Raw genomic sequence first — 26,195 nt, 5'->3', positions numbered from 1 at the left:
AGCCAGACACCGCAGCCACCAACCTCAGGCTTCCTCAGCCAGCTCAGTTCTGCCCTTTCTGCTTCTCTGTTTATTAAAATATACCCAATCATCCTCTATTTGCTTCTCCTCCCACAGCTCTCATGGTTACCGGGTTACAGTTGTTCCCCTTTTTGTGTTTTGCTTCTGAGTGACATCCCTGTGGGGTCTCCTAATGGCCCGAGAGGGTGGGGAGACACGCTGGGTCCCCAGCTCCTTCTGCCCACGCGGGGACACGAAGCTGCCACAGGCACTGGCACTGCCTGCCTGGCAAGGAGAGACAGTGACACACTGTGGGGAGAGGGCAGAGACCAGGGACTACAAAAGCCAAAAAACAAAAAAACTAAAAAAAACAAAAACTAAAAAAAACAAAAAAAAACAAAAAAAAAAAAAGAAAAAAAAAAAAAAAGAAAAAAAAAGGAACAAAAAAAAAACAAAAAAAGAAACCAAAAAAAAGAAACCAAAAAAAAGAAACCAAAAAAAAGAAACCAAAAAAAAGAAACCAAAAAAAAGAAACCAAAAAAAAGAAACCAAAAAAAAGAAACCAAAAAAAAGAAACCAAAAAAAAGAAACCAAAAAAAAGAAACCAAAAAAACCAAAAAAAGAAATAAAAAAAAACCAAAAAAAGAAATCAAAAACCAAAAAAACCAAAAACCAAAAAAACCAAAAACCAAAAAAACCAAAAACCAAAAAAACCAAAAACCAAAAAAACCAAAAACCAAAAAAACCAAAAACCAAAAAAACCAAAAACCAAAAAAACCAAAAACCAAAAAAACCAAAAACCAAAAAAACCAAAAACCAAAAAAACCAAAAACCAAAAAAACCAAAAACACCAAAAAAACAAAACCAAAAAACAAACAAAAAACAAAAAACCCCAAAAAAAAACCAAAAACCAAAAAAACAAAAACAAACCCCCCCCAAAAAAAAACCCAAAAAAACCCCATAACAACAAACCAACCAACCCACCAACCAAAAAAAAAACCCCAACCACTAATGCCCCAAACACTAACTCCCTGAGCTTGACCTGGAAAAGGGGCATCAGAGAAAGCAGGGGTTCTGTTTTCCTTAATAACATCATTTACTTCACAAACACTTTGCTGTCCATAAGCAGCCACCTTCCATCTCACGTTACCTCTGCTGTGCTCAAGGATTTTATAATTTTTAACTCAAGGAGTTGAACGTGCTCCGAGGGACGTGAACAAGCCCCTCAGAACATCCAAGCCCTGATTTCCAGACCCTCTGAGCAGCCTTGGCCCAAGTCCCACCGTGTGGGTGCAACAGCTCCAGAACACACGCACACAGCTCCCCACAGCAGAGGAAGCCTCGGGTCTCCCAGGTTAAACTCCTGCACCCCAGTTTGCAGCTCCAGGGCTGTCCCACATCAGGGGCTGCTGCTGCTCGAAATTTCCATGGAGCTGCCAGGCCTGGTGACAAATCCATCCACTGCTTGGCTTTCAACGTGCGGAGGCAATTTAGCACCACAGGCCTCACCAAAAAATTAGCATTTAGTGTATTTCACGTGGAAAATGAACAGGAAGCGTGAGTCAGTGCAAAGCTCCACAAGTCTTCCCCCCGCTGGCAATGCTATTTTCTAGGTGATAAAAGTAGAAATTGTACCTTCTGGGTCCAGAGCAGTTTTTTTTATTTTCTTATTAGAGGACCTGGTATTAGCAACTCAGACCCTGCTGGCCCCACTCCTCCTGGCCTGAGGCACTTGTAGGCTTTGTACAACAGGGTGATGCCCAGGGAAGGCAGAGCCTCACTGAGAAGTCTTCTTGCTTTTCTTTGATGGCACCAGCAGCACACTGAGCACACAAGTGGCAGTGTTTCCAAGGGCTGGGCAGCCAGGGAGGGAAGCCACCCACCCACTCACCCATCCATCCACTCGTCCATCCGTCCATCCATCCATCCATCCATCCACTCACCTATCCATCCACTCGTCCATCTGTCCATCCATCCATCCATCCATCCATCCATCCATCCATCCATCCATCCATCCATCCATCCATCCCTCCACTCATCCCTCCACTCACCCACCCATTGGTGGCCCTGCCAAGGGTGAGGTAGCCAAGGGGAGCAAGGTCTGGCCAACCAGCTCCTGCTCCTATTCCAGAGGCACAGGTACCTGCCATGGCGGGGAGAGGACAGAAGGGATGAAGGATCCCTTGGAAGCTCTTCCCAGTCTCCATTTAACCCTTTTGACTCTACATGCCTCACTCTCCCCTTTGGCAGAGCTGTGGGAGGGCAGGGAAGAGCAGATGTGCAGGGAGAGGAGGAGCACAGAGGACAGAGGACATGTCCCAAGGGCCACCCCAAGCAACCTCCCTCCTGCAGCAAGAGCACAGCATTGCTGCAACCCAAAAAAACATCCCCCCAACTTCTGACAGCAAACAGGCTCCAGCCTCTCCCAAAGAGGCTCCTGGAAGGAACCGAGGTCTCTAACCCTGCCGGGAAATTCCTGACCCAGCAGTCTCCAGGGCTATTTATGGATTACAACATTAAAATACATCTTCCTGGCAGGAGCTGTGCTGAGGAGCACCCAGCTCTACCCCAGCAAGGACACGACTCTGCTCTTCCCCCAGTGCTGGGTTTGCAGGGTGCCCTGAGAGCACACACTCATTTCAAAGCAAGATCATCCTCAATGCTCAAGAACTCAAGCAACAAGGATTCAGGGTGCTGGAAGTGAGAAGCCATCCCTCACCATGGAGCCCCATCCATCCCGGGGGGATCTGGGAGGCTGAGTCCCCAGGAAACCACCCAGCCCTTCCTGACAGGGTGCTGCTGCTGCACAGAGGGAGAACACCAGGCTCATGAGTTATGTCACCCAACCCTGAGAGTTCTTACACCTAAACAGATTATTAGACTGAAAAGAGAGCAACTCACTTGTTCCTGGAGCCAGAGGCCAGCCCTCTCCCACCTCCTGCTTCAGACAGGGAACAGAATTCCTCCAGCCATGCCCAGCAGTCTGCTCCCCTCAGTCACTCTCTCTTGAGCCCAGCCCAGCTCATCCCCCCGCTGCCCCCCAGGACCCTGCTCCAGCCAGGAGCAGGAAGAGGCTCAGAAATCCCAGTGGGTCCTGGACAGGTATAAACCTCCCATGAGGACTCTCCTTGGTCCCCACAAATCCTATGGCTCCATCCCAGTTCACCAGCAGCCTCCTTCCTCCAGCCTTAAAAAGTCCTTTGCTGCTGCCCAGCCTTTTGTATTCCTGAGGCTTCCCCTCCCACATGGACCTTACCTGGGAGAAGCATCACCCTCTCCACCTGGGGAGCCAGACCAAACCTTCATCTTGGCAGGTGCCAGGCTGTGAGCAGGACACTGCTGTCCCTTCCCAGCTCTCATCATGATGAGCAAGGAGATGCCCCCCAGGCAGAGCTCGTTACTCACCAGAATCATTATTCACAGGAGGGTACATGGGAGCTCCTCACAGAGCATCCTGCTGCTGCCTCCCTCCCCCTCAGCCCAAGCTCTCCCGCCACTGCCCAGGATTTTTCAATCTCATATATAATAAAAATTAAAAGTAATAAAAGCTGCAAGATCAGGAAAAGTGCTAATTCTTGCTAATGAGCTTCTGGGAAACTTCTCCCTTCTGCACAGCTCCAAACTGCCAGAAGGAGCTCAGGATGAAATATGGAAGAGAAACTTCTCTGTGCTCCAGACCCTTGGTACTGAAAGCAGAAAATAAGAGAGACGTGGGGGGAGGAAGAGTCTTTTCACACTGTTCAGGGGTAAAAAGACTCAGAGATAGAACCCCCAGGGAAAAGCTTGTCAACCCACCTGCCAGCCTGGGCTGCGACAGGACCAAGGGGGAAATGTCTCCTGGATTAGAAGACAGGAGACAAACAGAAGGGGAACACTGAAGCAAACATCTCCTGGGGGGTCCTACGAGGCTCTCCACCATTCCAGGGATTTAGGAGTGATGTGATGACTGCAAATTATCCAGTAGGGTCAAACCTAAACCTCCCTGTAAAGAGCTGCAGGAGGATTTTGCAGCACTGAGCAACCCGATGAGAAAATGCCAGACGAAAATTAGCATCAATAAATGCCAACTAATCCAAAAGGGACTGGGGGGGTGGAATCACTGTCCTACATAGACATGAGAAAGCCTGCAAATTAGCACTCAGAAGAGAGCCAAAGTCACAGCAGATAACACCACAAAGCCAAGAGGTCAGAGCTGTTCAGATTGTTAGAGGAGACTGCTGGGCTAGGGCTGAACCCACCCCAGAACTACAAACTGTGCTCATTCCCCTCCTCGGAGACAGAGCAAGGCAGAAGGGAGAGTGACAGGGACAGAAAGCAGCTTGTGCAAGACTAAATCCATCAGGAGGAGCCTTTAGCCTGGAAATAGACATGATGAAAGGCAGGTGAAATCAGAGCAGGCGAGCAGGGAGCCGAGCACTTCACAGGAGCTGGAGGAACCCAGGGAAATCCCAGGGCAGAGGCTCAGAGGAGAAGCAGAGGGTTGTCAGCAGACAGAAGCAGAGAAGTCCTATCCTCTTGCAGAGGCAGAAAGCACTGGTGGGTTTGAGAGAGACCAGGCCAACCCTGGGAGATGGATCCAGCCACGACTTCCAAGCACAGCCCTGGGTACAACCTCCAGCTCGGGGTCCCGATCCCTGGGAAGGGAAGCCAAGTCCCTCTGTCCCTGTCACCATCCACTGTCAAAGGACACCAATGTCTGACACCCGGGCTCTTGGCCTGCAGAAGGATGAATGAGATGTTCCCCACTCCAGCAAGGTTTGGCGTGGACACAAGAGAAACGGGAAGAGGCTCCAAAACAAATCGCGTGCAGCGCTTGGGAACCAGGCGTGGGGGTCAGGAAGAGGTCACTGATGGAGGATTGGGAGGATTCAAATAGATGCTGTAAATATTTTTGCAGAGCAGAAAGAGCCTTAAGCACAGGCAATGACCTACTTTGCTGTTCTCCAGCAAAGGGTGACAGGCGGCCATGCCAGAGCCCCACAGCAGTTTCCAAGGAGGATGTTGAGTGTGTCAAGGGCCTTTGTTAAATGGAATAGCAGGGGGGTTCCCCAAACCTCTTCCCACCTCCCCAGGTGTTCTCCCGTGGTGGTTTTCACAGCACAACCCACTGACAGACCCGTCAAGCCCTGGATTTCAAACCCTGCCAGAGCCACAGGCTTCCCTTTTCCTAATCAGCGAGGAAAACAAGAGCAGAATTCCTTATTTCTGCTGCATAAACACTTTGGAAACGTGGGGGGGTTGATTCAGAGCTTTATGGCTCCCTATAGCAATGTCTCCTGGAACAGCTCTGCCAGGTTGCCCACGAGCAGCCAAAGCAACAGTTGTTGCAATCCATAAAGCTGACTTTTGGGAAGCTGATAAATGTCTAAGCTTGTCATCTTGCCTGGAGGAACTGGATATTAATGAGATCAGAGTCTGGTTCAGTGCAAGCTCTGCCAAAAGCAGCATCTTCCCATTCATTGCCAGAAAATGGAAAACTTCAAAGACAAGGATGGGCTCTCAGCTGCTGGAACCATCCTCAGGCTCAACTGAGAGAGTCCACCTGATAACTTGGAAGTGTACCAGGAGAAGCCATGGGAGAGTCAACCCAAGTCTGGATGGCTGTTCCCACTGAGCAAGATTCAGTTTAATCAATTTTTTTTTTCTCTTTCAATACCCATCTCTCACAGATTCAGATCAGTTTTCCCAAGCTCTCTCACAGAAACCCAGCCCAGGGACTCACCCATCACCTCGAGTTCAGTGAGGACAGGAGGCAAACATCTGGCTGTGGACACAGAGGCTTCCACCAGAGCAGCAGAAGGTACCTGTAGGTATTTCCTACTTTGCTGCCCCTGCTCCAAATCTTGCTGTGATTTCTAGAGCAGGAAAGTGCAATCTGCCCAGCCAGGGGCCTGAGGACAGAGCCCACCACAGCCCAGCTCCTATCAAGCCAAAGCCTCTCCAGCTTCCACTCCATCAGCACATCCAGATCCTCGTGCTCACAGTGCCCAGAGCTCTCTGGTTGCTGCTTTCCAGCCCCAGCTGCTCAAGCACTGGCACTGGAGCAGCCTCTCCAGCTGGACCCACCTTCCCTCCACGTTCTGCTCCCAAATCCATGGCGAGGAACACAAACCCACCCCGCTCTCCTGTTTACTCCAAGGATAAACAGCAGCACTGAACCTACACAGAGCAGGGCAGACAGGCAAGATCTCCTGGAAGAGACATTAAAACCAGACATGAAAAAAGCCACATACGTCTAATGCAAAGACATGATCTTCCTAAGCAGTTTCTCCAGGGGTCACTGGGCAGGTCACCTTCCTCCACTGTTTTCTTCGTAAAGAAGCCATAGCAGCAGGAGACAGGGGATGGAAAAAACGAGTCTCCTCTCGCATGTCCTTGCTTCTCCAGCAGACCTCCTCACTTGTGTAGGATATTTTTGCATGAGCCCTTCCATATGGCTGCTCATCCATCACTGCTTCTCCCCAGAGTGCCCTTAAATGGGCAAGGCAGAGGAAGCAGAGCTGCTGCCTGGAGGAAATCCTGCATTCCCCTAAATGACCAACTAGCTCCTTCTACAAACATTTACCCAGATTTCCCATGAGGTAGGAAAGTAAAATTTAGGCTATTTGTGCCCTCTGGGTGCCAGAAATGTGTATTTGCTCTCCAAACACTTCCAAGTGCTTTTACAGTTAACCTCTTGCTTTCCAACTTAAGGGACTCTCAGGACCCCTGTCCACCAGGAGGAAGCACACCCCTTCACACTCAGGCAACCCAGATGATGGAATTTCTCTTTCAGTAGCTTTTAAGTCACCTCTGGATTTGCTCATCAAGGGGGAAAACTGAGGCTTCCATTTGCTGCAAGGGATCCAGCCCAGCTGAAGTCCTTGGAGCATTCAGCAGAGGGTACAGTGACCACGTTACCCATCACTGCTCAGAAGCTCTCACACCCTTTTCACACACCTCCAGGGACAGGTTTGCTTCTCTGCCATCACACCCAAAGCTAGGAGGACATGCCTGGAAGCACAGAGGGAGGACAAGCCTTGTGTAGGGCTCCTGAGCCCAGGCACAGTGCACCCATCAGACACAAACCCCACTCAGACACGGGCTGGGTGCTGCCTCCATGGCCCTTTCCCCAGGAGCAGGGTAAAGCCAGGGGAAGGGAGGAAGGATTTTCCCATGCCAGGCAGACAGCAGGTTGTGAAAGGTGGGTGTCCATCCCCTGAAAGAGGACCCACACCCCCAGCTCAAGCTGCAGATGAGGAAACCAAACAACCAGCAGGGCCCCTGGGGTCATCTAATGGAGGGGATGGTGTTCATCATTCTGCCTACGCCTGCCTTTCCCTTTAGCCATTTTACAACAATCATTTTCTGCTTTTTCAGCTGAACAGCACTGAAAAAGTACATTAGAGATCCATGCTGCTCTGAGCTAGGGAAATAGGCAGCGATGGGCAGAGCTGCCAAGTCCTGAGGGCTCCAACAAGCTTGTTGAATAGCTCTGGAAGGGCAGCAGAGGGGCTGAAGGCAGAGGCAGGCAAGACAAGCCAGGGAAAGCAATGGCTTTTCAACCTCTGCAGAGCCAGGGGGGGTTAGAAACACATTGAGCTGTATAATAATAATTAGAAAACAAATCATTTCTACCCAGATGGAAAGAGACAGAAGGGAAGACCTTTGGACAAGGATTTTGTTGTTGTGATTAGAGAACAATAAATGACCCTGAGCAGTACTGCAGTGTAAGTACCAAGGAGCAATTTCTGTCTGAGCTGGGCAGCTCCTCCTTTGCCCCTAAGGATGGAGCCCAAACCCTCTGCAAGGTGCTGCCTCCAGCCTGATCTCTGCTTCCCCCCAACACAGCTGTGTTTGGTAACCTCCTCAAGGACTCCTTTCTGCAAACACACCAGGTACAGCTGCAAAATTAGGACATCTGCTCTGGTGGAGGCCTCATGGCTCTGCAGCCACCCTGGCAAACCCAAGACAACTCAAGACTGTTCTCAGGAGTTAGGTGGTCCCAGGTCCCAGTTCAGACACCGTGTCTCTGATAGGGGACAGCAGGGGGACATGATGAGGGGCTTAATCCCAAGAACAAATATTCAAGGATTTTGCCAGTTACCCAGTCAGTGGCAATGCACTGTAAGTTAAAGAGTTCACTGTGTAGACTCCTTCTTCTTTTTCCATCTAGGCTTTTAGGAACACAAAAAGATGGTTTCCCTAACTCCTAGTGAGGAGGTGCCAACATAAAAGACTTCATCTGACCAGCCCAGGGCACAAACCCAGCCAAGGTCTTTATCTGCCAAGAATTAATTGATACACGCACTTTATTTGCTCATTTAGCTGACATTTGGCAAGTGCAACAGTCAGAAGAGCCACACGAGTAAATAGGATCAGATCAAGGCAAAACCTGTGATGCTTCAGCAACAAGCACTGAGGTGCTACAGCAACAAGCAGAGGGATAGATGGCTGCTGCTGCCTCGGCACAAGAGGGAAGTTGGCATTGAGTCCCTGAGGTCCCCTTCAGCTCTTCACTACCCTACATCCCCTCCCTCGTACTTGGACATGATAGCTTTGGTCCAAAACCAGCCCAAACCTGTCGAAATTTGATTGGGTTTTAGGGTTTTAATTTTTTTCGGGACGGGCACAACCGAGGGGCAGCACCGACCCTTTTCCCATGAAGGACACGACCGGGAAGCATTCGAGACCCCCGAGCAGCCCCAGACCCCCCTCTCACTACTCCGTTCCCAAGGCGACGTTGCCCCGGGGACCCCGCCAGGTCTGGAAGTGTCGCCGAAACTTTGTCTCAGGCTCGGGGCACGGAAAGGGTGGGGGCAAAGCGGGGCGAGGGTCCTGCCGGGTCCGGGTCTGCTCTCCCCGACCCCCTCACCCTAGAAGGGAAGGGTCCGCCCTCGGCTCTTCACGGCGGCTCCGCGGTCACTCCCAGCCCCGCTGTTCCCCACGAGGGGGTCACAGGCAGCCCCCCCCTCAACCCCCCGGCGGGTACCTGTGGGCGCTGCCATCGTCGTACACGAAGGAGCGGTTGGTGTAGCCCTCGGTGCAGGCAGCCGCCCCGTCGGTCGCCCTGCCCTCCGCCGGTCCCGCCGCCCTGTAGATCCCCTGCAGCCTCCGCTCTTCTCCGGAGAACGGCATCACCGGAGCGGTGCCGGGGCCCGGAGGGGCGAGGCGGAGCCGAGCATGGGCGCCCCGCGCTGCCGCAGCCGCGGGCACGGGCACAGCCACCGCCGCCGTCCCGCTGCCGGCGGCCCATCACGGCACGGCCCGGGGGCTCCGCATCCCGGGGGCGACGCGGCGCCGGAGGGAGAGCAACAGGTGCCGGGAAGTTGCGGGAGGAGGAGGCGGAGGAAGAGGAGGTGGGGGGGGGGGTCCCGCCCTACGCGCACCGGAGGAGCGGCAGCGATCCCCGCACCCCCCGCCCAACCTCTGGGCGGGAGCCGCCGCCTCGTGCTGCCGCCGGGACCCCCCGTGAGCACAGCGCCCCCTGCCGACCGGCACCGCACCGGCACCGCGACCCCCGGGTACCGAACCCAACCCGGCCCGCAACGGCACCGCGACTCCCACGTGGCGAACCCGACCCGGCCCTCACCGGGATCCCTGGGTACCGAACCCGACCCGACCCGGCCAGCACCGCCTGTTCCCCCCCGCGCCCGCACCGGGGTCTCGGCTTCCTTTTTTTTTTAAAAAAAAATATTATTATTACGATTTTTATTTTATTCTTGTTTTTACTGCTTTTTTCTCTAATAAATGCGCTGAGCATGTGGGGGTTGCGCCCAAAGCCAGGAAGCGGGCCCAGTTCCCCTGCTGGGGGGGGTTCCCGCTGCAGTCGTGTCCCCTCCCTGGGGACAGAGGTGGGGACAGCCCGGGAGCAGCCGGGTGCCTCCAGCAAAGGGTTAATGGCACCGATCCAAGGTCTCCCCTTCAGCATCACCAGGAGGTGCCACCTGTCACGACGTGGCCAAGCCTGAAGTGCCCCAAAGCTGAGCACCCCCCGGGAGTGTCCGGTGCAAACCCCTCCCCGCAGACTCCCGCTGGCCACCGGGAGGACCGAGGTGGCCCCACGGCGGGGCTTCCAGCTCCGGAGGACCGTGGCCGTTCAGACACGCTGGGGTTTACACCTCTCCCTAGGACCAGAGTTCTGCTTCCCCTGCAGCAGCTCTTCCCTTCTCCCTCTCCATCTGGCCTCTCCTACAGCAGGAACCGTTTGAGAAAAAAACCCACAATTTATCACTCCCCGGGTGATGCTGCCCGACCCATCATGTTTTTAAGTCGTTATTCTTCATTCACTAATTGCCACGGATTACGGGGTACAAAATGCTAACGTGCAGCTCTGCCAGGAGAGGGGTGGGTGGGTGGCACAGCAGCACATTGACATGCCAGGTGATAACACAGGCGTGGAGGAGGAATTATTTTAAACTGTTACGGTGGGGGTGGGGAGAAAAGATAAATGAAAAAGGGAAGAGAAAGAGCCAGAAGAAGAGAACATCCCCATCCAAAGGCTGCAGCTCCTGCAGCCCAGTCCCACCCCGTGGACTCGCTGGTCCCCCCGTGGAGCAGGGGGGTGCCAGCTGCTGGGCACAGGGACAACCTGTCCTGGTGATGGCATCTGGGGGGATCCTACCTGAGAAAAGCAAGCCCTTGCCTGGCCACCCCCAGGTCCACGTGGCAGGATCCATTCAGCACTCTGGGATGTGGAAAGGATGGGCCTGGGCTTTCCGTGAGCCCCAGGACCTGCCCTCAGCTCCTGTTGCACTCCACAACTTTGGGCAAGCCTTCATTTTGGGGCACATCACCCCTCACCCCCCAACGACCCCAGGGTGAGGAGCTCCCCAGGAGAAACGTCCCAGCCTGGCACCAGCACAGCTGTGGGGTCAGCACAGCAATGCCTGAGCTGCTCCCAGCCCCAGGGACTGTCATGGACCTGAACCTGATCAACAGGGAATTCCATCCAAGACACAAATGAGGTGATGGGGGTGGCAGAGGAATTTCAAATGAAGCCTGGGGGTGCCAAGGCGTGAGCAGAGCCTGCCTTGGGGATGGCAGGGCAGCCTCACAGCCCACTGGGAAAATTCAGAACAAGGGGAAAAATTCTGGGCCAGTGCAGAACAGGGAACTTCTCATTCAAGTTGAGCTCTTGGTGGGGAGATCACCACTTAAGAACACGTTCAGCCAAAGGGCTGGAACCCTTGGCCTTGCAGCTCAACATTTTTCCCAATCTCCTGCTCTCTCCATCCAGCTGGGTGTTTATGAGGCTGAGTGAGGCACCTGCAGCACACACAGAGGGTTTCAGCTGTCTCTGTCGAGGAATATCATGGTTGGTAGTTGTCAAAGCTGTCATTAAACTCAAGAAGTAACAATCAAACATCCCCATACACAAAGATAGAGCTCTGTGATTCCCAGGCTGATGTATGTATGCAAAGAAGAAAAAATGATTGCTAGGAACTTGGCTATAAAATCATATTTCTAAGTCAGTCAGCTGAGCCACTAACAGGAAGAAAAGCCATCCTGCCCTGTGTGCCAGGAGCAGCTCATCTATTTGTCTCCTGGGTCAGAGCTCTGGTGAGTTGGCTTGTTTTTCAGTTTTCTACTGATGTTTAACCCCAAAAAGGATGTTAAATACCAAAACCCAAATGAAACACACCAGGGAGGGTGGCTCCTCCTCTTCCACCAGCACCTCCTGGAGAACTTAAGGTGAAGCTTTGCCTGCAAGAGCTGAATCATCTCCGTAAGCAGAAACATCTCTATTAGGTGACTAAGACCTAAAACAATTGTCTCCTTTTATTTATTCCAACAGCTGCTGCTGCTCTGAACCAGACAAGTCCCTTCCCAGCCCCCCACGCTGTTGGGTCTGTGTGCAGAAGGTGGGTTGTAAATAGAGGGGACCCTTGGGGCAGGGTCTGAGACACAGGAAAGGTGCTGGGTGTCCCCTGGAGCATCCCAAGGGGGGAGCAGAGGTGCTGCCTTGGGACATGGGCCACGTCTCACCCTTAAAATAAGACAAGTGGCAGTACAAGGGCATGGGGAATGCCTTATGGAAAGAAGCTGCTGTGCCAGGAAAAGCACCTGCCTACAGGTGGCAAACAGGATCTGGCACAGCTCTGGAGCTGAGTGAAGATCTGAACAAACCCAGCTTTTAGGAAGAACCTGGGAGGAGACCACAGTGGGAATGGAGAGGGGTGTCCACCCTCCAGGGAGTGACTGCATGGACACCCGGGGCAGGCAGAGCTTGGGCTGTTCCCTTTGAGCAAATTTATTCTGGAAAACCCCATTTTCCCTGGTTTTCCCCCATAAACCCCATCTGCCAGCTCTCGCCTGCACCCCCGCTGCGTCATCCAAAGCTTTTGCATTTTCATGAAGCAGAGTTGAGCAGAACTGGAACCAGCCAGGCTCTGCTCCCCCTTCCAAATGTTCCCAGCATTGGGAGGGAAGCCAGAAGACTTTAAAAGCCATTTTAAGTGGCTGGGGGGTTGGCTGCTCCCCTGCAGCACACTGCACCAGGCTGCTCATCCTGCCCAACCCCATCTCCCCCCACCCCACAGAGAGCCCCTGCTCTCACTTTGGGTACCCCAGGAGCTCAGAGTCCAAATCAGCCCCAAACACCCTTCAGCCCAAACACTCCACATGGGAGGTCAAGCTGTCTACAGCACTATTGCTACATCCCTGCTCCTGTTACGAAGTTTGCTTGGACCTAAAACTTAAGAAAAATATGAGAACATCTGACTTAAAGCAAATCATAGTCCTGGGGCTCAGGAAAACCTGATTCCCTGGTTGTTTGCACCCATAAGATGTTTCAGGGTGAAGCTGTAGGAACAGTGTTCCTTTCCCCACACTGACCTGGCTTCAGCTGCTCCAGGGATCCCCAATTTATCCTTCAGCAAACTGGATCTCCCTGGAGGTTTCCCCTGAATCCCACTTCACCCAAAAGTGAGACAAGCTCATACACACATTGTTGTGTGTTTCACCTCCCTGGGGGGGTTGGGGCACTCCAGATCAGCTCCTTCACCCTTCAGCAGCCATTTCATGGCTCTTTCCTCCTCAGCTTTCCCTGGCAGGACTCAGCCAGGCTTTTCAGATAAACCAAACCCCACATCCAAGAGCTGCCCTGCCCCTGGCTGTGCTGGGGGAATTGATGTCACCTGTGTGATAGCTGTGAGTGTTTGAAGTTCCTGCTGCCACCACCAAGCAGTGCTACAGAAATGACTTCAGAAGGACTGGGAGCCCCACGCTGTGCCTAATTGCCAGAGGGATGATACACATGTGGGGTTTATTATTATTCTTACAAGGCACAATTGGGAAAGCCAATATTTTTAATGGAAGTGGTTTCAAATGCTAGTATTTATTTGCTTATCAAATGGTTTAGCTGGAGATGGAGCACCTTCAAAGGAGGAATTTTTTTCCTCCCCCCCCCCCCACCCCCAGACTGGGTATCCGGGGCTATAGTGCTGTATTATTGTACTCAAAAAATATTTCCTTATTAGCTTTTTATTTCAGAGAACAGATTTAACTGACACTTCCCATGCTGACAGCTTGCCAAGCTTCAAAGCACAACTTGGACAAGGATTCTAATTGTGAAGCTGGTGCAGATGAAGCTGTGGCCCAGCTGGCTCACCAGCTCCCTGAAAGGGTTTTTTTTCCAAGTTTTGGAGAGCCTAAAGCTGAGGTCCACACTGGGGGTCACACACTGTGTATGTGCTCGGGCTTTTCTTTCAAGGGGAACACACCCACTTTGAAGCTCTGACCATGTTTTGAGGACCTGGTTTCTTCAGTAATCCCCTACAACAAAGCAGATTTCCCAGCCCCTGGGGGAAAGATCTCCCCACACTGCCCCAGGACCAGAGGCAGTGAGAGGATTAACCCTTGGTCCCTCCAAACCAGAATTCAGAATTCTTCCCCATCTCCCTGGGACATTTGGCTGATGCTGTGCTCCCTGAGGATGCTCCAGGGAGGATGGTGATGGTCAGAGCATCACACCTGGAGCCCCCCCAATGCACAGGCCTGCCTTTCACCCATGGGTGCTGCAACAGAAATTGCACCCTTAGCTACCAAAAAACCTCTTTAAACTAAAACCCAAGCCCAGTCTCCCTGCTCTAACACAAAAACTGGAGTTTCCATGTCTGTGCTGATGAAAGATGACCCCCCTCCCCCCTCACCACCACAATCTGCCCATCACACAGCATCCTGGCTGCCACCCACCCCCTCCCCAGAGGCTGCTGGCCTCAAGGCTTTTGGACCTGCAGCCAAACCCAACTCTCCCCCCCGCTGGCCCCTCCATCCTGTTTGTGGTGTCTTTGGCTCTTCCCCCTCCAGCACTTCCAGCCCCCTGCAGCTCCCCAGCCCCAGCACTGCCAACAGCAACACCCGGAGGCTCCTGCACAGCCCAGACCATGGCCAGAGGAAGCAGCAGCCTGGGGATCACCCCAGCTCCTCACCAGGACCTGCAACCACCACAAAAACCATCAATCCCAAGAGTAATTCCAAACCACAGGATCACATTGTGCAGAAGGAACCCAAAGGACCACCCAAGGCAGCTTGTTGGGGTACAACACCCCTGCTCCAGTAACCAGGTGCTGGAGGGGTAAGGGGTGAGGAGAGACCCCAAAACACCCCCCAGTCATGGGGCTGAGCAATGTCAGCTCCCACTGAAAAGACTCCTGGGACTAAACCAACACTGAAATGGCAGAGCTGTAAAAAACAACCTGGCAGAGCCTGCACAGCTTCCCCCTGGGTAAGGGGAACCTTTTTTCCAGGATGAAGCAGGAGCTTCATTTCCTTATTTCTCAGAGCCCCATCCCCAAGCATCAGAAATTAATAAAGAGAAAGGCTCAAGTTTTGCTTGTTTTGTGTTTGATGCAACTGCAACACGATCATCCCCTGGGATCATCTTTCCCCCCTGCAGGCAGGTGAGGTGGAAGCAGCAGCTCTGGACACTGGGCAGTAACTCAATCCCCCAGACACAGATCCAGCCCCTGCCCCCTGAGCTTCTGCTGGAGAGAACCTGCTGGAGACACAGACCCTGCTGCAGGGAGAGCTCCCACCACCATGCAGGTGAGTTGTTCCTACAGGAACAGTCCCCCCTTGGGCTTCTTACCTTGACAGATTCCCTACAGCACTGTCAGGCTCTGTCCTTTTGGTATTGGTGTCCTTTTGTGCATGAGGGCATCCACAGCTCCTCATCAGCATCCCAGCCCTTCAGAAGCAGCTTCCCAATGGTCAGACAATATCAGTAGTGAGTTATTCCTCAGGGTTTCCATGCAGGGATGAATGTAAAGGAATCTTCTCAACCACAGCCTGGGATTGGGGCCATGCTGTGCCACAGGAGCTTGGGCTTCCTAGGTTTTCAGGGGGAAAAAAGACTAATAATACACTAATAATGCAAAGAGAGTGATCTAAGTGTCATGATTTGACTTTGACTTCATTATTATCAAATGAAGGAAAGCCTCTCTGTTCTAGTAACAAGCCAATAGTGTCCACATCTTCTCTGCCTTCTCTCCCCCAGCTGATGCTCTGCAGGCTCCGCACTCACCAGTGGTGCTTCATCCTCTTTAATATTTTGCTTTTCCACGTGCTGCTTTTTGGAGCAGATTTACTGGAGCAGTATTTCCTGAGCTCCTTACCTCTTTCCTACACCGACGGGAAGGCTCTTGAAATCAGGGAGAGAGCCAGGAAGCTGGACACAGAGCCTCTGAAGCTCAGTCTCTCTCTCACTGTCAGCAGCACAGCCTCATGCTCACATCAGGAGATATTTTTGCTCGTTCTTGTCTGCAGCAGCCCAGAGAACAGGGCAAGGCGTGAGGTGATCAGGCAGACGTGGGGCAACGTGACAGAAAGCAGAGGTTACAGTGTCCTGACTCTGTTTGCTCTGGGAAAGCCACCCCCAGGAACCCCCCAGCTGGAGATCACTGCAGAGGCTCAAAAGCACAGGGACATTATTGAAGGCAGCTTCATGGATTCTCCCCAGACACAGACCCAGAAGATGTTGATGAGTGTGGAGTGGGCAGTGGCTTTCTGTCCCCAGGCAAGGTACATCCTTAAAACAGCTGAAGATGTGTTTGTGGGCATTCCCAGCCTGGTTGGGTACTTGCTGAGCTTAACACAGCTTGAGGACATCTACCTGGGGAGGGTCATCCACCAAGCCATGCCTGACAGAGACCCTGCCAGCCCTGGCTTTGTTCCCACCCATCACTACCCAGAGGAGTTTTACCCAGACTACTGCCAGGGCAGTGCTTTCATCATGTCCCAGGACGTGGCTCGCAAGGTGCTGGTGGCTGCCAAGGAGGTGCCACCCTCAGTGCCCCCCGAGATCTTCATTGGCATCTGTGCCAAGAAAGCTGGCATCACCCCCACCCACAGCTCCCGTTTCTCTGGGGAAAAGCACATCAGCTACAACAGATGCTGCTATCAATTCATCTTCACCTCTTCCAACATGAAGCAGGAGGAGTTGTTCAGAGACTGGAAGGAAACAAGTGATGGGAATGATTGCTCATTACTGGAAACTTACTATGGTCTGGTGTCCTGCAAGGTTTTGACCTATATTGATAAGTTCAAACAGTTTAGCTTAGAATAGAGTATGAGGTGCTTCATTTTGCTGATTAAGATGTAACTTTTGCAAAAAAAGCCTGAATTTCCTTTTACCAGCTGTTTTATCCTGCTAACATTCAGTACCAGGAATCTGTTCTGAGTTAGATCTCCTCCTTTCAACAGCAAATCAATCCTCAGTGCTACAGTGAGCTACAGCAGAGAACTGGGTGTCCTACAGCTACATACCTACCTGCAAGAAAAAAAAATAATTCTCCAGTACCAAGTTCTGCTGCTTGTTAAACAGGGTAAAATGAGGAGCTTTGGGTTTCTGTTTGTTTTTAAACTAAGTTCACCAAGTTTAGAATGTTACCTTAATTCTCATTCTTCATTCCATTTCTGTTTGCTCCTCAATTATCTCCATCTGCTACTTCACTGGGGGAGGGCAAGGACCACCCATTTCAATGTATCCATTGTAGGAAGATAAAGCAGCAGCAACCTGTAAACCATATGGCAGCACACAGGATGGGTAGGAAGTACATGTGAACAGTAAGGGGTAAGATTCTGATCAATTAATCAGAATGTTGAGCTCAAACTCAACAAAATAAAGCATATGTGTACAAATGAATAAAAAAATCCCCTTGTTTGGCATCTCTGCGGATTCTAAAATATTGTATTTGGCAAATGTACCATGCAAAGCAGATGCTAAAGATTCAGCACACAGAGTAGCCTTCAAAAGCAACAGCTGAAAACACACAGAGAAGAGGCTCATGAATTGCAGAAAAGGTTTACATATTGATTTCTTTTACTGAGATTTCAGTATATGGCTCATACAGAGTACCAGCACACAAAGCCACCTAAAACAACAAAACTGAACTGTCCAGTCTGAGAACAAACTAAGGACTTCTCTACCCTTTTCATTTCCTTTTTAGTGCTTTCCTGTTTTTTCTGGATGCAGGGTTCAGGAAGCCTCAGTGCTCTCCCTGTTGACAAACAAGACACTGTGTATTGCATTGCTCACTATGTCTTTATTATGCACATCAAGGACTCAAGTGCCAGCAGCAGCACAATGTTGGATGACATTTGCACATGGTAGATCAAAAGCAACAAGGCAGGTCACCTGCATTCAGACACCTTATTTAACACTAGGGAACTACCCCAACTTTCATGCCCTGAGCCCACTTTGCTGCCTGCCAAAAATTGTTGGCAACACCATCACCTCTGCTGCAGCTCAAAGATCCTACAAGCAAGGGAAGAGTTCCTGCAGGATCAGATCATCCTGCTTCACTTGGCAGCATGGGGACACAGGACAAGTGCTTTCCAAAGAGGTGACACACCACTAAAATTAGCCCAAAAGTAGAGTTTCATGTTTTATTATGCTGCCCCCAGCCTAAGATTTCTTTCCACAAAAATATACAAACTTTTTGTATAAGGTACATTATGGTCTCTCTTGAGGGACAAAGACATCCATCATGTCACTAACATCCATCATCCACAGCTGAACATCTTCAAAAGATTTCAGCTTTGTAAGGTACTACATTCCCAAACTCTTAATTCACTTCATGCTCTTAAACATGAAAGCTTTATGTTCTTACCTCTTTTATTCTAACTCAAAGAACTCAAATAATACGATTTTAAAATAACACTTAAAATTTAAAAAAATATGTTAAAAATAGTGTAAACAATTTAAGGTTTGGTTCTGAAGTAGCCTTGTAGTGCTATAGCTCATACTCCTTTTGAGCAAGCCAACTGAGCTGCCTTACAAAGCAGCAGCCAACAAGGAAGACAAAGCTCCCAGTTTGGTTTTACACACTGGAGCCCACACTCACTTGTTTTTAAAGAGGGTTAAAAGCTTTTTTTTTTTCCCCCATCCTTAGCATAAAATGTAAACAATGCTTAGGATTATTTCTTCAAGCAAGACTTCTACCCAGCAAGCTGAAAACAGAAGAGAACCCAGTTCCTACTTCCTCACGTGGATACTCATCCCAAGAGGGTTCCTGGAAGAACACAACTGGCTACAGGTGTGCTGCCAGGCTTGGCAGATATAAAAACATAGAAAAAGACAGAGAAATGATGGCAGCATTGGAGGTTACAAACCTTGAGGTGGTTTAGCTTTTTTTTTTTTTTTAAATTGAACTGTGATCTACTGAAAAAACACGACAGGAACTCCAAACCCCACAGCAGTTTAACTAAACACTGATTAATTTCTGTAAAATAACACACAGCAGCTGACAGAGTGCTGACTTTGGTTACTCATCTCACAACAGCACACAGAGAACTTCAGCCATGACATCTTAGGGGAAATTATGCTGTGCCCTATAGGTTTGATTTGCTCTCATGACTCATTTCCAATGGAGTCAAAAGTGCTTCACATTCCCCTAAAGAGAAAAGAATCTGAAGAGACTCCAGCCTGGAAAGTCTTCACATTTTGTATCTTAACACCTAATTCAGTAACAAGGTTTGCAAGAAGGGGAACCAAGACCTGAAGGACATTATTCTGCTCCTTCCACAGCTGTAGTAGAAACTGCCTTAACATAATAAGGGCCTTCCCTCAAGTAAGCCCTAAGCCTCAAGTAATATTGATTCCCAAAGATTTCTGCAATTGTTTTAGAGTTGACAAGGGCCTTAACCAGTTCATATTTGGCATCTTTGGAAGCTTTGTCTGGCTCCACAGATCTGTCTACAACGTACTCCACAAATCCTGGACTGTCAATCATCAACTTCTGGGCCCACGGTTGATTTGCAATCGCCTGAAGATGGAGACAAAAGAGAGAGGAGGGGGAAACACCTCAGTTTTACAAAGCCCAGAGCAATTACACCCTAGGCTGCTACACAAGCCAAGGAACAATCAACTGGGATATTGATTCTACCCAGCAGTTACACAGCCACCACTCGAGTAGCAGGATTTAACCCAAGAACAGCTCAGTGCTTAGCTTTAAAGTGAATTATCACAGCAGTGCCTCTGATAATCAAAGCAGCACCCTACAGTACAGCTGTTGCCTTTTTTTTTTTTTCCTCTCCAATTTATAAGAAAACAAACATTACAGGCAGCACAAGTCTGCTGCATTGAAGTGGTGGCTGCAAAAGGGGCACAATAGAAAAGACTTCATTTCTGACCACTTCAGGGCTTCAGCAACAAGTTTGTGACTTAAAAAAACCAAACAACACATAATTCTGAGCCTAAAAGGCAATAAAAGTCACTAATACATCTATAAACTAAAAAGCACTTACAGTAAATACCCGTAAAGCCCCACAGTGGAGATCAGGGAAGGGCTGAGTACTGATGCTCCTGAAGAGTTCCAAGGGCTGGGTAGACAAGGAGGTGAACCAGGATTCAGTCATTCTTAAAAGGTCTTCTGTCTGCTGCTCTGGCTACATGCATCACATAAAAATTGAAAGAGTTTGCTTAGGATTATTAAAAGCTTTCAAGTTTTAAGTACATGTTTAATAGCTATGAAGCTATTTAAAACAATCTGTCAGCAGATTGAACTGGAATTTAAATTTTCAACTTATTTTCATGACTGAGGACTTGGAAGACAGATTTAAATAAATGGATTTATGAGGCAAGTCTTGTGCTGGAGTACAGCCCTGCCAGACAAATGAAAATGCCTTACTCACTCTGTTAGAACTACCAGATTAAAATGAGATCACTGACTCTAAAGAAGGGATTAGAGCAGTTTACCACTACCCCTTTGAGGCACAAGAATATCAAGCTGTTTACTCTCATTCCCTTGCCAACGCTCTCTTGACTTCATGTTTTATAAACATTTCAGAACACCTGGCTTCTTGCAAACAAATTCAAAAGCAAGCAAATAAATCAGGGAATTTCTAAAAAATGAAGCTTCGTAGCAAAAAAAAAAAAAAGTAGTGAATATGTAGCAAAAATGTAGGAAAATTTAGAAAAAGGAGCAAAAATGTGGCAAAACAAACCAAATGAACCAAAACCAACAAGGCAAAGCACAAACTTACAGGCAAGTAAAGCAGAGCTGCAATGGCATCCAAGCACCGAAGTCGTAGCTCCGTGGGGGCATTCTTTGCCTGGTGCCCTATCCTGTTTAACAGATTTTGAAATCTACTCCCTTTGAAGAGAAAACCAAAGTGCTTTTCATTAATTCAGCCAGACCTCTACAGGGTTGCAAAGTCACCTGATCAGTTCCATCACACTGCATCCCCCAGCAGAACCACTGCTGCCCGTTAAATCTCTCCCTGTGAGAGCCTCTCTGCCTCACAGGGATCTAAAACAGACAAATCCAAAGCTTTTATGATCATTCTCCAGAACACCCAAGCATTTCCAAACTGAAGTTGTGTCTCAGACAGCAGAGTTAGTTTGGGAAGTGTGGCCTCTAGTACACCTGTAATTAGAGATCTTCAATCCCACTCAATGCTCCAGTAGTTTTCTGCCAACACAGATTTTTTTTCACTCAAAAAGCAAAGTTCAGACAAGCAGCAAGAAGTTTAGAACTTGCTTTAGAACTCTTTAGAATCCTCTGTGAACAGTTTTATATTCAGAGAAACTGTCTTCACAGACACCAACATTACATGGCAATTCTTATTTTTCTAACCCTGGTGAGAAGATCATGACATGAGTAGAAACAGAAATTAAAAAAAAACACCCAAAAACCCCACAGCTACTGATGATTTGGGTAATGCAGCTCACTAGAAAAGAATAATTTGAATCACACCTGTAAGACCAGAATTGTATCTGCCAGGCACTTCACACCACCATGCAAGACAGTTTAAATCAGCTATTCAGACACTCTTCAATGTTAGATAAATAAATACAGTTTAAATTCCTTTCTCTATTAAACCAAACCAATTCACTCTTGTATATTATCACATCCTGGTAAAGTTTTATTAAAGGAATAATAAAAAGATACTAACTAGCTTTCTGCAAGACCTGTTTGCCTTCCACATTTGATCCCAGGACTCCCAGAGTGTCCACAGCCACCCCAATCATGGTTGGATCATGACTTTCTGCCATCTCAAAGACTTTTTCCATGAAGACAGGGTATCGTTCACAGATCTGCTGGGGACTATCTACAACAGCCAGGTTTCCAAAAAATTTAACAAATCCTGAAAGAAAAAAAAAAAAAAAAAGTATTCAGAGTGCAGAAACAAACAACTTCTGTTATGTCAAAATCAAACATACATTAACACGAGGTTGTTTCACTGCTAAATGAGTGTTATCAAATCTGAATTCTGTTTGTGAAAGGCAACAGAATAAGGGCAGAACTCAGGAACAATTTGGAAGTTACTTAACTCATGATGTAACAGAGCTGTCTCCTTGAAATCATAAAAAAAAAAAGGCTACATCACCACAAATTTCAAGCATGCAGTACAATTCCTCCAGATTTCCTTGCAGTACCACTGCTCATGAATAACAGTGTCCTTCAGCATGTTTTGGGTACATCCAAACACCTTCTCCTACTCAAAAATTCACACACAGCAGCTTAGCAGTCCTCTGAATTTAACTCATTGACAAAAGCAAGCAGCAAACACTGGAAACAAGAAAATCAAGCTGTAACCTGGTATATAGAAGCCTGAGAAAGGATCAGACTCTGCACCAAGGATGATGTTTGAAATTTTATCAATAACCCCTTGCTGAGCAAGGTACTGACGCCCGTGGGGAGTATGGGCCAGGGAGGTCACCATCTCTATGCAGGCAGCTCTGGAACAGAAAAATGGTTATTTGGGCAAATTTCAGGGGGTTTTTGAAATATTCAGTGATTAAGAAAAAAAAAACCACAGGGTTTCTACCCTTCAGGGAGGGAGCTGGGTCTCTTTAGTTTGGAGAAAAGGAGACTGAGGGGTGACCTCATCAATGTTTTCAAATATGTAAGGGGTGAGTGTCAGGGAGATGGAGTTAGGCTTTTCTCAGTGGTGACCAGTGATAGGACAAGGGGTAATGGGTGTAAATTGGAGCATAGGAGGTTCAAGTTGAATATCAGAAAAAATTTTTTTACTGTAAGGGTGACGGAGCCCTGGAACAGGCTGCCCAGGGGGGTTGTGGAGTCTCCTTCACTGGAGACATTCAAAACCCACCTGGACACGTTCCTAGGGGATGTACTCTAGGGGGCCCTGCTCTGGCAGGGGGGTTGGACTAGATGATCTTTCCAGGTCCCTTCCAACCCCTAGGATTCTAGGATTCTATGATTCAGGCAAAATTCCAACAAACAAAACAAACCCAACACTCCTCCCAAGGGTTCTCCCAAAAGGGTTTAATGAGAAACACAGACAAATGTGTTCAGAGTGTTATTTTAAGTCTGAAAATCTGAGTTTTAACCACGGGGGGGAATCTCCAGGGCAAGCTCACTACTGACATACCTGACCAGCACATCATCTCCAGTCAGCTCTCCAATCAGCTCTGCTATCAGCCCACTGTTTGCACAGTAATTCAGGGACTCTGCTGACACTGAAGAAATCTCAACAATTAACTAAAAAAAAAAACCAAAAACCAGGAGAAAAAAAAATGGTTTGTAAAAACATTATAAAGATAACAACTCACAGCAATGGCCAAATCCTTTTTACAATGCTAACTCTGGGTATGTTAAATACAGAATTTCAGGTATTTGATTTTCATAATTAACCTGTGTGCCTGAAACAAGTTCTTAAGGAGTTAGAAAATAAGAGAGGTAAAGAAAACTTCATGTCATTCAGCCCCTACCTCATACACTCTGTATCGAACAATATCATTTGTTGCCATCACATTTTTCAAGTCACTCAACAAACTGCTCACAAATAAAGCCTCCAAGCCATCTTGTGTCTGTGCTATTCTTGAGAGAGATTTGATGGCCTGGAAGTAATAAAAAAAAAAAAAACAAACCCAAAAGCTTATTATTAAAAACAGAAAGAAAACCCAAGACAACGAGACTCAGTTTCAATGTTCTGCCCTGACACATCAAATCAAGTTATACACCTCAGGTTTTATGGTGATACAATTTTTCCTGATGAGAGCTCATCACAGGTCTGTGATCAGAGCCTCTAGCATCAAATCCAGATCTGAGTTCACTTTGGCATCAATAGATGCTGGCAGACAACAATTCTAGGCAAATTTTCTATCTTGACTAAATGATTTCTGAGCTTAAGGCATTTAGATGTTTACACCACCTTTCAAGCAAGATAAACTTGCATTTTATTCAAGGAGGCTGTTACCTCAGACACAGCAAAGCTGTTCTGTGCAGTGTCTGTATCAGTTTGGGGAGGAAGAAAAAAGAAAGCAACATTTACCTCTTTAGCCACTGCTATTTTCTCTCCACCAATGCAATTTATTATTTGCCTTAATAATTCAGGACTGTTGAGAATCTCTGTGATAGCATCTGAGTTTTCAACAATCCTCCCCACCTAAAGAAATCACAAAATAATCATAGAGAACAACATTAAACCACTATTTTTCCATTATAAGAACACTCAAGCACTGGAACAGCAACCCAGAACCATACTTTCTGGAGATACTCAGAACTCAAGTGGACAATAACCTGAGCAACCTGCTGCAAGCTGGCCCTGCTTTTAGAAGACTCTAAAAGTCCATCCTACATGACACTGTTTCACAGTTCTCTTCTTTTAGATTAATGCAACAAGTGTGATGGTACTACAGCCTCTTCAGCCTTTCCCCAGTACAGCTCAAAGTAAACTGAAGATCAAAATGCTGCTGCCTTTAATCCTTACAGCACCTGCTGGCAGTGCTGGTTCAGCCAATTTCCTCCAGAACATGTGATAGAAATTTTATTTACAAGTTACATCTCTCAAGACACTTCTAGAAGTTATGTTAAGCAGACAGATCCCAAAGCATCATCCACCAACAGACTGCTGAGTATTTGTCCAAAACGACCCGAGCATAGGGGAGCAAAACGGGAAATAACAGGAGGGGGAAGCAAGAGGTGAAGCAGCAGCCACAGCTCAGGATTAACCTGGCCTGGCTGAGCTCTGCTCTTTCCTCCTGCAGGAAAACGCGGTACCTGAGAGATGCTGAGGATTTTCACGGAGTCGTCGGGATGGAAAAGCCCTTTCTGCAGCTCTTCTCTCAGGTTCTGGATCACATAGAGCGGGTCCAGGGCCTGCAGGAGCCTCTCCAGGATGGAAACACAGGCAGACACCTGCTCCCTGGGCGGGACACAGCCAAACCCCGGCCCTTCAGCGGGGGGAAATCCCCGGGGGCTCCCAGGGGGCCATCCCCGGCCCTGAGGGAGGGCAGGGCCGGCGAGGGGCAGCGGCGGGAGATAAGGGAGCTGAGAGGCGGCCGGGCCGAGCCGGGCCGAGTCAGGGCCCAGCGTGCCTTCACTCACCGGTCACTAACGCTGAGGAGGGCGAAGAGCGCTCCCAGGTGGTCGTCGCTGAGGCAGGCGCGGAGGGCGGCGGGCGGCACGGCATGGACGGCCAAGCGCAGAGCCCGCAGCTCCTCCAACGGTGAGTCCCGCCGGGCCGCCCGCTCCAGCAGCTCCGCCACAGCCTCCGCCTCCGCCATCTTAGCGCCGCCGGAAGCAGCGCGCCCGCCCCTAGCAACCGCCGCGCCGCCGTCGCTAAGGGCTTCCTTCGCGTCCGCCACGACGACAACAAAATGGCGGCCGCGCCCCGTTCCCCCTACCCCCCTTTGGCCCCGCCCACATCATCGTCTGATTGGTCGAGAGGGGGAAAGGGCGTGGTCAATGTGCGGGGAGACGGTGCTAGGGGGCGTGGACTATGGGGGGGCGTGGTATAATGTGGGCGTGGTGTGGAGTTGGGCGTGGTTTAAGTTGGGTGTGGTCTGTGTATGGGGCGTGGTTTGTGTGGGGGCGTGGTTTGTGGGGAGGGTCCTGGTGAGGGGCGGGGCTGCGCTTTGGGGGAAAAAAGGGGGAAAATTGTGCACGGAGCTGGGAAGCAGCCCGGGCGGGAGGAGCAGCGGCGATGCCGGGGTCTGGGGAGCAGAACCCCGGGGCCGGCAGGAGGGCGGGAATGTCCTGATGGAGCTGGGAGTGGGATAAAGGTGCAGGGTGAGGCAAAATGGAGCTGAGTGTTGGGGCTGCTCGCAGCCCTTTGGGCCTGAACAGTACCACAGAACCTGGCAGAACTCCCCTGGTCTGGTACAGGAAGCACAGAGCCCCGGCAATGTCAAAATGGAGACAATTGTTATTTTATTGACGGGAAAATAAAAGCAGAAGTGTCTGAGAGCACTCTCGGTGCTTTCTCTGGAGGGAAGGATTCCCCCTCAGGTGCTAAGCATGGAATCCTTCAGGTTGGAGAAGACCCTTGGGATCCTTGGGTCCAAGCATCAGCCCTGCTCTACAAAGTTCTCTCCTAAACCGTGTCCCTCTACACCACATCTGAACCACCCCGGAACACCCCCAGGATTGGTGACTCCACCCCGGGCAGCATTTTCAGTGTCTGATCACCGTGTGAACGTTTTTATCCCAACATCCAACCCGAACCTGCCCTGCTGCAGCTTCAATCCGTTCCCTCGTGCTCTGCCCCTCATTCCCTGTGGGAAGAGACCAGCACCAACCTCTGGAGTGTCCTTCAGGGGTTACAGGGAGCCTCTGAGGTCCCCCCTCAGCCTCCTCTTCCTCCAACTGAACAGTCCCAGCTGCTGGTGGGGACACTTTTGGTGGCCATTGTTGATGGGGACAATTTTGGTGACCAGTGAGGGTTGGGACAGTTTTGGTGACTGATGTTAATGGGGACAGTTTTAGCGAGTGATGCTGCTGGGGACAGTTCTGGTGCCCAGT

The 26,195-nt window shown here is 49.5% G+C and overlaps 3 protein-coding genes across 8 annotated transcripts in view; 1 reads left to right on the top strand and 2 right to left on the bottom strand.

The window, feature by feature from the left end:
* KCNT1 (potassium sodium-activated channel subfamily T member 1) overlaps positions 1 to 9,208 on the bottom strand; it is a 64,237-nt gene extending 55,029 nt beyond the window's left edge. For 2 of the 5 annotated variants that reach the window (XM_071766310.1, XM_071766309.1), the window contains exon 1: positions 8,972 to 9,208. In XM_071766310.1, the coding sequence (XP_071622411.1) occupies positions 8,972 to 9,117 (146 nt within the window). In that variant the 5' untranslated portion in view covers positions 9,118 to 9,208. Of the gene's footprint in view, positions 1 to 6,233; positions 6,373 to 8,971 lie in introns of those variants that run through there. The other 3 variants (XM_071766307.1, XM_071766308.1, XM_071766311.1) reach the window with 2 other exon arrangements.
* B3GALT9 (beta-1,3-galactosyltransferase 9) lies at positions 9,163 to 16,575 on the top strand. The gene is given in 3 exon segments (XM_071766642.1): positions 9,163 to 9,642; positions 15,479 to 16,535; positions 16,538 to 16,575. Coding segments are annotated over 3 exon segments (1,575 nt in total).
* On the bottom strand, positions 14,810 to 25,144 carry PSMD5 (proteasome 26S subunit, non-ATPase 5). Of its 2 annotated transcripts, none has more exons than XM_071765974.1 (10): positions 24,780 to 25,063; positions 24,453 to 24,597; positions 23,725 to 23,838; positions 23,162 to 23,290; positions 22,822 to 22,931; positions 22,023 to 22,165; positions 21,379 to 21,570; positions 20,467 to 20,576; positions 19,729 to 19,869; positions 14,810 to 17,242 (listed from the first exon to the last, which is right to left on the bottom strand). In XM_071765974.1, exons 1-10 carry the CDS (start codon positions 24,956 to 24,958, stop codon positions 17,066 to 17,068), a joined length of 1,440 nt encoding a protein of 479 aa, XP_071622075.1. In that variant the 5' UTR covers positions 24,959 to 25,063; the 3' UTR covers positions 14,810 to 17,065. The 2 variants fall into 2 exon arrangements, with proteins under 2 accessions (XP_071622075.1, XP_071622074.1); XM_071765973.1 differs by lacking the exon at positions 14,810 to 17,242 and adding an exon at positions 17,506 to 19,247 and having other exon boundaries at positions 24,780 to 25,144.
* Between the last annotated feature and the right edge of the window lie 1,051 nt (positions 25,145 to 26,195).

Source organism: Heliangelus exortis, chromosome 22 (genome assembly GCF_036169615.1).
Source record: "Heliangelus exortis chromosome 22, bHelExo1.hap1, whole genome shotgun sequence".
Classification (NCBI taxonomy): Eukaryota; Metazoa; Chordata; class Aves; order Apodiformes; family Trochilidae; genus Heliangelus; species Heliangelus exortis.
The sequence above is the reverse complement of the archived record's forward strand: the minus strand, read 5'-3'. Positions and strand labels throughout refer to the sequence as shown.